Here is an 11,595-nt window from a genome sequence, read left to right as displayed (position 1 = left end):
ACTTATATGTTGATCATAGAAGCTCAATAATATCACTTCTGACCGAATTGAATCAAAACACACTTAGTATATATTTTATATATGGTATTATATTTCTACCAAAGTAGGTCTTTTATTGTTATTAAATTAAAAAATAAGTTTGTTTTAAGTGCAGCTAAGGAGCGACATTAAAACTGAAAACGAACTGAAATTATTCCGTATATGAAAGGGGTTGTCCCCTCCTCGACGCCCGCTCTTGGCGCTAAAGTTTTTTATTGTTTTAAAAAGTTGAGTTGTGAGTAAGAGTCAAGCGGTGCGTTGATGAGGGACAAGCCCCTTTTATATACAGAATAATTTCTGTTCGTTTTTAGGTTTAATGTCGCTCTTTACTTGCAGTTAAAAAAAACTTATTTTTTATTTTTTTTATTTCTAAACGTTTTTGAATTAATACAGATTTCAATTTTTGCTCACCATGCATGAAGAATTAAAACGGAATTTGCAATTTTTTTTTTTTGTAAATAATAATAACCTTATAATAACCTAAGCTTGGTTTTGTTCCAGGTATTTAAGAGTGACTCAGGAATCACAAAGGCTTTTTAATTCGAGTTCTGTGTGTGAAAGGGACTCTCCCCTCCTAAGTGCCTTGCTCTTTACGTTAAAGCTTTTTTATTGTTTTAAATAGTATAGTTATTTCGTATATGAAAGGGGTTGTCCCCTCCTCAATGCCCCGCTCTTTGTGCTAATTTCTGTTTGTTTTAAGTTTTAATGTCACTCCTTACTTGCAGTTGAAAAAAACTTTTTTTTTTATTTGATTTCTGAACGTTTTTGAATTAATGCAGGTTTCAATTTTTGCTCACTAGGCCTATACATGAAGAACTAAAACGGAATTTCCATATTAATTTTACTTTTTGTTAACTAATAATAACCATATAATAACCTAAGTTTGATTTTTATTTCAGTTATTTAAGAATGACTCAGGAATCATAAAGGCTTTTTAATTCGAATCCCGTATGTGAAGGGACTCTCCCCTCCTCAATGTCTCACTCTTTACGCTAAAGCTTTTGTATTGTTTTAAAAAGTAGAGTTATGAGAAAGAGCCAAATTTTAGTGTAAAGAGTGGTGCGTTGAGGAGGGAACAACCCCTATCATATACGGAATAATTTCAGTTTGTTTTAAGTTTTAATGTTGCTCCTTACTTTCAGTTGAAAAAACTTGTTTTTTTCATTTGTTTTCTGAGCGTTTTTGAATTAATGCATGTTTTGATTTTGGTTCACCACACATAAATGATTAAAACAAAATTTGCATATTAATTTTTTTGTCTAAATGGCTTTCTCATAATTTTATTGGACGATTTTGATAAAAAAAAAGGAGTGAAGGAGGAGGCCTAGTTGCCCTCCAATTTTTGGTTACTTAAAGAGCCAACTTGAAATTTTTTAAAACAATATATGTAACCTACGACTGAACTTACGTAACGAACTTCTACATTTCTATATTTTTATCACGTATATGATGGGATTCTCCCCCTCATCAATACCTGGCTCTTTACAATAAAGCTTGAATTTTGTCCCAATTCTTCAAGAATGACCCCTGAATCGTACAGACCGTGGAATAAATAGTTGAAATTACTAAAAATACTTCAGCGTAAAGAGCGAGGTATCGAGGAGGAGATGAACCATATTATATACGTAATAATTTCTGTTCGTTTTAAGTTTTAACGCTGCTCCTACTTCCAGTTGAAAAAACTCTTTGTATTTATTTTCTCATTGTTGTTTTTTTAAATAATGCTAGAAAATCCACGTAACCCCCTCCATGGGATTAGCCGTTTTTATAAGTAATTTTCGTTAGAATAAATTCTAACGGTTAGATGGCGTACTGTCTAATATACCATGACCTATCATGTGTAGGTTAGATTTAACCTAACCTAGTAGGTTGTAAGAAGAAGACTGAATCCACTGGATCTGTTTGTTTGTGTGTTTTTTTTTTCTCTCTCTCACCGTGACTGTGTGTCTTTTTTGTGTTTGTGTGTCTGACTCTGTGTGTTTGTATGTGGGTGTTTTTGTCTCTTTTTCACTTTAATTGTTTGTCTGTCTGTGTGTTTGTCTTTCTCTTTATCTGTCTTTGTATGTCTGAGTCTGTATGTTGGTGTGTGTTTTTGTCGCTCTCTCTCACCATGCCTATGTGTCTGAGTGTGTCTTTGCTTGTCTCTGTGAGTGTCTTTGTGTGTTTGTGGAGGAAATTTGAAAAAGCAACAGGATAGACCTAGGTTGCATAGACCAGCATAAGCCACTGCTGAAATTCGGAGAAATCTAAAATTTGAAAAACTTAGCTGAAATTTAAAAAATCTGATATTTGAAAAAGCAACAAGATAAATCTAGGTTGAACAGACCAGTATTAACCACTGTTGAAATTTGAAAAAAATCTGACATTTTAAAAAAGCAATAAGATAAACTTAGTTTTCATGTACCAGCGTTAACCAGTGCTGAAATTTTAAAAAGCTACAAGATTAACCTAGGTTGTATAGACCAGCATTAATCACTGCTGAAATTTGAAAAAATCTGAAATTTGAAAAAGCAACAAGATAAACTTAGGTCGCATAGACCAATAGTAACCACAGCCGAAATTTGAAATAAAGAAATAATCCTGTTGCTTCTGAAAAGCAACAGGATGAATCTAGGCTGCATAGACCAGCATTGACCTGTGCAGAAGTTTGAAAAAAATCTAGAGTTTGAAAAGGCAAGAAGTTAAACCTAGGTTGCATAGACCAGCATTAATCACTGCTCAAATTTAGAAAAAAAAATCTGAAAAAGCAACAAGAGAAAACCTAGGTTGCACGGATCAGCAATAACCACAGCTGAAATATTACCAGCATTAACCATTGCTTCAATTTGAAAACAGCAAGAAGATAAACCTAGGCTGCATAGACCACCATTAATCACTGCTAAAATTTAAAAAGTCTGACAATATGAAAAATCAACAAGGTAAAACCTAGGTTGCACTAACCGCAGCTGAAATATGATAAACACCCGAAATTTATCAAAGCAAAAGGATAAACCTAGGTTTGATAGACCAGCATTAACCACTGCTGAAATTTGAAAAAAAAAATCTTGAATTTTCAAAAGCAACAAGATAAACCTGGTTTTTATTGGCCAGTATTAACCACTGCTGTAATTTAAAAAAGTAATAAGATAAACTAAGGTTACATAGACCAGCATTAACCACTGTTGAAATTTGAAAATATCTGTTTTGAAAAACCAACAAGATAAACCTAGGTTGCATAGAGCAGCATCAACCGCAGCTAAAACTTGAAAAGATCTGAAATTAATAAAAAACCAACAAGATGAAACTATTTTTCATAGGCGACCATTGACCCCTGCTGTACTTTGAAAGCGCAATAAGATAAACCAAGGTTGCTTAGACCAGCATTAACCACTGCTGAAGTTTGAAACAGTCTTAAATTTGAAAAACCAACAAGATAAACCTAGGTTGCATAGACCAGCATTAACCAGTGCTTAAATTTGAAAAAGTAACAAGATAAACCTAGGTTGCATAGACCAGTATTAACAACTCCTTAAATTTGAAAAAGCAACAAGATAGACCTTGGTTTCATAGGCCAGCACTAACCACTAATGAAATTTGAAAAAAGCCACAAGATAAACCTAGTTTCCATAGACTAGCATTAGCCCACTGCTGAAATTTAAGAACAGCAACAAGAAGTCCTAGGTCGCATAGACCAGCATTAACCATTGCCGAAGTTTGAAAAGCAACAAGATAAACCTAGGTTTCTTAGACCAGCACTAACCACAGCTGAAACTTGAAAAAAGCATATTTAGAAAAGCATCATCATGGTTGCATAGACGATTATTAATCACGGCTGAAATTTGAAGAAATCTGAAATTTTTGAAAAGCAACAAGATAAACCTAGGTTGCACAAAGCAGCACTAACCACAGCTAAATAATGATAAAATCTGAAATTTTGAAAAGCAATAAAATAAACATAGGTTTCATAGACCGGCATTAACCACTAATGAAATTTGAAAAACATCTTCAAAACGTCTTGAGGAAAAAATTTTGCAATTGGTGTATTTTAAGGAAATGTTTGAACTTCCAAGCTAGAAACAATCGTCATGGGAAAAAACCAATCCACAATACTATCGGATAATAGCATCAAAACTATTTCTTAACAGATTGGTATGCGTCAAATGTAACCAGTTTCCAGTAATAGATTTTCTCCCTGAACTTGAATTACCCCAGCGATAGGAAATATGCAATCCATAGCTTTACCGAATCATTTCCACTAAAAGTATTTCCCGAATCATAATATTAGGAAGGCTTTCGTGGTCCAGATGTCTAAGGCAGCATTCCATTGGGGGAAATGTCTGGTCATACATTCGATTCCTAAAGTGGACAAAAACTCTGCATTGTACATGTTCCCTGAGGAAAAAATCTTGAACGAAAAATATCAATGAAAAGACAATCGTGAAGAAAAAAGACCTCGAAGAAAGTAGCTTGAGGAAAAAAAATTCCTTGAAGAAAGAAAAATTTCATGAAAGAAAATCAAATCTTGAAGAGAAAAATATCTCTTAAAGTATTACGGAGCATCCCTACGTAACCCCTAGGCTTGCATCTTGATTGGCTGACCCTGAAGGTTTTCCTCCTACATCCTTAGATTTCTTAAACAGTCAATGAAAAAAGACTCTCTATTATGTAAAAACACATGCATCTAGAAGAAAACGCTCTCTATTACGTAACAAATACTGCGTCTTGAAGAATATTAATAACACCTGTTTCTTGAGGGAATCGCCGTGAAACTTCCTTGTGATCTTAAGCCATTAAGGAAGAAAAGAGTAGCGGCTATGGGTCCCTATAAAACTATTTAGGGGGTGTTAATACTTTTACCTTTTGGGGTATATGGGGGCTGGGTGGCCCTACCCAGTTTTTTTTATAATTGTTTTTCTAATGCCTTGCTTTCATTTAGTGTATAGCGCACAGAAAAATGGCAAGTGGAATTTGCGCGAATGATGATGCATTCCTCTCCCCTTGTGCACACTAGTCTTCGAGTACAGTTTTTCTATAACTTGAACAATATAGCCAGTCGTTAGAAAGATGGGCATTTTCAGAATTTTTTTTCAAGTTTTGCTATTATAAACAACATATCTATTAACTGAATAGATAAAACTACAAGAAAATCGTTGCAATACGCAAGTGGACTAGCAGCCATTTTTGGCTGGTATAAATGGTGGGTTTTTCTAGGGAAATTAAAATAAAAAGTTTTGACAGGAAACCTTAGGGGAGCTTATTTGGTGGCAAGGGAGAAAACGCAATTGGAATTTGGGAATACTCATGATGTCCTTTCTCAATTATGCACATTAATGGATCTATGGTTAAAATCAAGCTCCTTGTATCATCGATTCCAAATGTAAAGAGCAAAAAATCTAGTTATTCCGAAGATGATTCATTTACCACACTATGACTAATCCACGGCGGGCAGCTGGACGTTCCGTTATATATATATATATATATATATATATATATATATATATATATATATATATATATATATATATATATATATATATATATATATATATATATATATATATGTATATATATATATATATATATATATATATATAATTAATTTATTTTATTTTTCACCCACACGATACATAAAGTAAATATGGTGCAGTAAGAATAAATATAAAAAAAACACAAAGAGAAAAACAAATACACACATATAGTCAACGAAAAAAAACGGATAAGACGGTGGTGAGGGGATAGGTGCGCATAAGCTGTACTAGAAAGTTTTCTGTGAAGAATCTCCAACTTTAAAGTTATATCAGGAACTGAAAATTCTCTAACAAGAGTCTGGTTTTTTGTCCAAGGTGGAAGATACAGAAGAAATTTGCAAAATTTGAAATAATTTATCCGAATTCTTTTTAAATTACCATTATTAAGAAGTGGGAAAAGACCTGAAGCATAAAGGACAGAATGATCACATAAAGTAGAATAAAGTTTGGCCAGCGCACGTCTGCTATACTTCCCTCTGTTTGCAACAATTTTTGCATAACCAATCTGAATCTTTTTGCTTATATCACAAACAGTACGCTGACGTAAGCTCGAAAGATTGTTAGTAATAGAGATACCAAGCCAACGAATACAATCAACAAGAGGGATAGTGAAGTTATTACAGTGAAGGGGAGTTGCAGTAGTACAGTTGTAGGGAAGAAACTCACATCTATCTATATTAAGTGAAAGGCCAATATCAGAGAAAGCATCAGAAACTATAGAGACCATTTGGTAAAGATCCTTTTTGGAACGGCTAATCAGAAGCAAGTCGTCAGCATACGCCATATAAGAAACCTCCGCAAGACCAGATAGGTATGTACCTGAAATCTTAGCCAGCACACAAGAAATACAAATCTTAAAAAGCGTAGGGGACAGAACACTACCCTGCCTAACTCCTCTTCGTATTCTTATAATAGTGTCTGGTGCAGATCTTAATTGAAGAAAAGAATTTGAATACCAAAACCTAAGAAGCATTATAACAGAGAGATTGACCCCAGAATTATACAAGGAAAAAAGGAGATGACTATGGACCACACTATCAAACGCTTTTGAAATAATAATAATATATATATATATATATATATATATATATATATATATATATATATATATATATATATATATATATATATATATATATATATATATATATATATATATATATATATATATATATCAAAATCTATGGGGGCTGTTTGTTTTTTTTTTTACAATCAGAATACCACAAAACGTATTCTTCGAAATATTGGCCCTAGTTGTAACCACTAGTCTCTGCATTACATATGTTGCCTTCGACTTAGTGCATAAAGTTACGTCAGTAACTTTGTAAGGATTAGAAATTGCTTGTTAGGATTATATATGCCAATTTATCTATGTGGAAAATTGATTATTCAAATAATATACAGTTCTAACCTTGATCTTTGGAGTTTGATGATTCCAATTACGTTGTTACAAATTATTTTGGCACAGTTGCTTTTATTGAATCTAAAGAGATCGTGATGTTTTGTTTTGTGTTATGTTTTTGAAAAGGTTAAATAGTTGCTGATGACGATTCTTCTTTCAGTACAAAAACATAAACAAAGAACGTGCGTGCACATTACCAGATTTTTCTGTTCCGACGGAATCAAGTACTGCTGTAGTTCCAAGATCTCAACCAATTTCAATGGTGCGCAATGTGACACCCCGAGAGTTGCGGAGAATCTCCACGGATATTAGTCAACTCTCCCCGCCCTCGGTGAGTCATTTTCTTAAATATTGTTTTAATTGTTTTAAGAAGTAACATGTTACCGTGCCAAAATCGGAATCTTGTTTAAAAAATAATAATCTTCAATTCTAATAAACTTGAGCTAAAACCGTAAGGAATTCTATTAGGAGGTACAAGCTGTATTTTAAATTTAAATCAAGTTTCCTTGTGACAGCAGAAATGAAGCAGCTGTCGCTTCAAACCTGAATTGTTTCGTCTACATGCTTAAGTTTATATTGCATAAAAAAAAATATCACTTTTAGTGTTGTCGTGTGTTGAAGTTTCATAATGTTTGGATGATGAGTGCGTCCATATAAGTGTATTCCATTTAAGTGTATTTAAATTAAATTTTCCGGGGTGCAGCTAAGAGGGAGAGGCGTGTTTTAAGATGGGGAGCGGTTCCAAGGTGTCGCCACCACTTGTCAATGCCTTGGAAAATTTACCCATTTCCCTTGAAAATTCAGCTTGTGAGTCCGCATTTGTCGGTACACTGGACAATTTTGTTGACATATTCTATAAATCCTTCATTCAAACTGAAAACTCAAGCTGCACCCCTGTGTAGCCAGTGTGCCTAGTATGACTTCGCCAGTAAGAGACCATATCATATGAATGTAAAGTTTTCACATTAATAAGTGAAAGATTAAAATTCAAAGTCCCGCTATTGAAATGTGGATTTTGAATAGTCAATTTCAATAAATATATTACACTTCTTTCAATCAGATTTTCACGTATTTGTTTTAATGTAACTAAGCTGACATCTTTGATTAAATTTTGTTCTTATTTGTCACTTCCGTAAATATCCGCCAGTTCTTTTGTGTGCTCAGAAGCTACTGATCAGAAAAGTTAACGAAAATCAAACAATTCTTTTAAATGGTCTAATTTTTGGAATACACAATGAATTATTTAAGGCTGATCTTTGATGTGTAATAGACCAGGGAGAAACATGTGAGTAAGAATGGGGGATTTAAATTTTCGGTAAGGTATTTCCAGGAGGGAATTTATGGGCAGATTATATCAGTATTGTATCGGTACGCTACCGATACATCGGTAACGGTATCGGACCCTAAATATCAATATCAGTCGGGCACTAATTATGTGGTTGATTTTTTGTTTGTTGTGCTTTAATTTTGGACTTCTATATTGGCATATTAGTCTCATACTTCCAATTAACAGCTTTAGCCGGTCTTAGAATGCTCTAGTAAAAGTCAAGCACTATGGACAATATATGTCTACTGTGGTTAGACTTTACACTAAGTTTTTAGCCCCATAAAATTCTTTCGAAGTGAGCCATTAAACAGCTCTCTACGATGTTTTAGATTTTAGACGGTTCGTCATCAAAGTTCATCTTGATTTACTGAAAAGTATTGTTATATAAAAAAAAAGATGATTGAATTAATTAATTTTTATTGCCAATTTATACGTTTTATTGTTTTAGGTGCAATTCTGTATGGGCACGCCGTCTCTTGGAATAGGCCGACAGCGTTCGCCATCGGGTAGTAGTTGTGGCACGCCACCACCGACTCATCAACGGATGTCACCAGGCTGCTACACACGAACCATGTCTTCACCTTTAAGACGATCAGGGAGTTTACCCACGCAGATACCTGGAGCAATGCACTCTCCGATTCTACCTAATAGTCGTTTTTCAACACTAATCGAGGTTGACAATGGCAATTCATCGTGTGGAAGCTCCCCACCATTGTCTCGCCAAGGAACATTTCAGAGGACACGATCAGACATGAATTATCTATCCTCATCCCCCTCAGGGCATCGATTTGGATCTCAAAGGGCGCTTACATATCTAGGTAGAATTTATGTATCCTATATGTTAAAATTGGAGTACCGTATTCAAAAATCTAAATGATCTCTTCACATGAAAAAAAAATGTTTTTGAGCTGGGACTAGAATTAAAGTGCAATATTTGCCCAATGTTTGAAGAGTTCTTACTACTTCCTTACCACTTTGTTCAATGTGCTTTTGAAATACTAGAGTGTTTGCTGAAAATACAGGGCTTTCGGAGCATTAGCAATATTTCTTACCAGTTTAATATTCAAATTTATAGTTTTTCATCAGCCACACGCATGATATAATGAAATATTGGCAATTAGAAAGGGGCCGAGGGCAACGGTGATCATCTTTAAGTTGAATTACTGAAGATTGTTTAAAATCAAGTTTTGTGTTTTTTTTTTGTTTTTTTTGTGCAATTCTGGTTAGTTTTTGAACCTTACATGCCGCGTTCAAGTTCAAGTTCATTTATTTATTAATCACACATACATGTATATATATGACATAGGCTCATGGGGAGACAAGCTCGAAAAACTAGGCCTAGACAAAGATGCAATAACAACATACACTACAATTAAATAATGTACAATTAAGTAATGTACAGTTAAAATGTACCTCTATGTCTCGTGGCATATGTCTTGTTACTGGTGTTGGGTTTGTAGGACTTCCAAGTTTTGTATCGTTTATCAAACATTTATGATTAGATAAAATAGTAATTTTTGAAATTTTATTAAACAATGTATAGGCCGCAATTAATAAATTAAAATACTGGATAAATTATTAATTAATCAATAAAATAAAAATAACTTAGAAATAGTCAAATAGTTAAAATAACTGTTGTGGTACTGAGTCCCTTTTTACAGTCATAGTTGCATTTTAGAGCCCTAAAAAACTTAGATTCCGTATCTTGCTTCTCCATCTTTTCAAAACTGATAGAAAAAGAACAGGGAGCTCGTTGATGGGCCTCACTGCATTTTTGGTTTCATTGGTGTCAGTGAGACTTGACCGTGTAGTGAATTAAACAGGGAACTCGTGCATTAAATTTGATGAGAAGAACAATTGTATTATTGAAGATTGTTCTGTGGTTACTGCTTCTTAATAGTAGGAGAAGCTTTAATTAAATCGTTTTCCAGTTCCAAATGTTAAACTTACCACTTTCAAGTTATACTTAGGACCTAGCATCACTTGATTTGGTTACTCACTGATATCACATAACACCAAACTCCATTATAAATTAAATGAAAAAAAGTTTTTAGCTGAAAGTAAGAAACAAAATTAGAACCTAAGACGAACAGGAAGTATTCTGAAAGTGAGGAGGTCTACCCCTTCGTCAATCCTCGCTCTTTACGCTCAAGTCTTAATGTTCTTGAAAATATATCTCAGAATTGTGACAAAAAAGCGAGAGTTGAGGAAGGGGTAAGCCCTTTCACATATGGAATAATTTATGTTCGTTTTAAATTTTAAGTTTGCTCCTTAATTTCGGTTAAAAAGCTTGTGTTTTAAAATTTATTTTCTAACAGTTTTTAAATCACGTCAAAAATGCCACTCCCTGGAACTTTCCTTCCCACGAAAAATTATCCCCGTGTAAACACCCCCTCCTAAAAAAAAATTTGTTTCTTTCTCAATAACTAATACTGTGTGTGAACAAATAGCAGATTGTGTTACTCACACCCCATTCCCATGGACTAAGGGGGGTCATATTAACCCAAATCACAGTTATCGGACCTTTCATCTATGTTGAATCAAATAACTATCTCAAAATTTTGATCCGATGACTTAGAAGGGAAAAGGACCGTGGGCGGGGTTCTATCTGCCCTTCGATTGTTTTGGTCCCTTAGAAGGGGCACTAGATTCGAATTATACTGCCCTTTTTAAACAACGAAAGGGGTCACATAATGAGCCCTCTCTCAATTTTTTAGGGTCACTGGTTCGATACAATCATCCTTGGCGAAAAAAGGAACAAAAAAGGCAAAAAAACGCATCCGTGATTTATCTTCTAGCTAAGAAATACAAAATCTCTTGGAGCTTGAAATCTCTACAGTAGGGTTCTCTGAAAAAATTTCTCGGAAATCAGGATTTTTTTAAACATGTGCATTAAAAGTTAGCCCCGAAATTAATCCGAATTAAGTTTTTTTTTTCATTTCAATTATAATTCAGTTTGTATCTTTATTTTCTTTCCTTTATAATATGTAGGAGAATAACATCGCTCTGGTAATATTATTATTAAAGACGGTAGGTGCAGTGAAAATGTTAAAAGTAGAATAGCCAAGGCCCAGGGAGTTTTTACACGGTTGAAAAAAGTTTGGAAGAATAGGAAGATAAGTCTGCGAACCAAGCTTAGAGTATTGGCAGCTATAGTATGGCTCTGATTCTAAAGCATGGGCGCTTCGAAAACGGAAGAGCAGTTGCTAGATATTTTCTAGAAATATTGCCTACAGATTGTCTTGGTTATCTAACTGAATGATCGTATTTCAAATAGTAAGCTCTTTGAAAAATATCTTTCAATCCGACTTTCTAGGCTA

The 11,595-nt window shown here is 34.0% G+C and overlaps 1 protein-coding gene across 3 annotated transcripts in view; it reads left to right on the top strand.

Moving 5' to 3' along the window:
• The window catches only part of LOC136028148 (serine/threonine-protein kinase ULK2-like), a 92,739-nt gene that overhangs the window by 61,542 nt on the left and 19,602 nt on the right, over positions 1 to 11,595 (top strand). For all 3 annotated transcript variants that reach the window (XM_065705812.1, XM_065705811.1, XM_065705813.1), the window contains exons 11-12: positions 7,109 to 7,279; positions 8,724 to 9,093. In XM_065705812.1, coding sequence (XP_065561884.1) covers positions 7,109 to 7,279; positions 8,724 to 9,093 — 541 coding nt within the window. The remainder of the gene's footprint in view (positions 1 to 7,108; positions 7,280 to 8,723; positions 9,094 to 11,595) is intronic.

This window comes from Artemia franciscana, chromosome 6 (assembly GCF_032884065.1).
Source record: "Artemia franciscana chromosome 6, ASM3288406v1, whole genome shotgun sequence".
In the NCBI taxonomy this organism is placed as follows: domain Eukaryota; kingdom Metazoa; phylum Arthropoda; class Branchiopoda; order Anostraca; family Artemiidae; genus Artemia; species Artemia franciscana.
The sequence above is the reverse complement of the archived record's forward strand: the minus strand, read 5'-3'. Positions and strand labels throughout refer to the sequence as shown.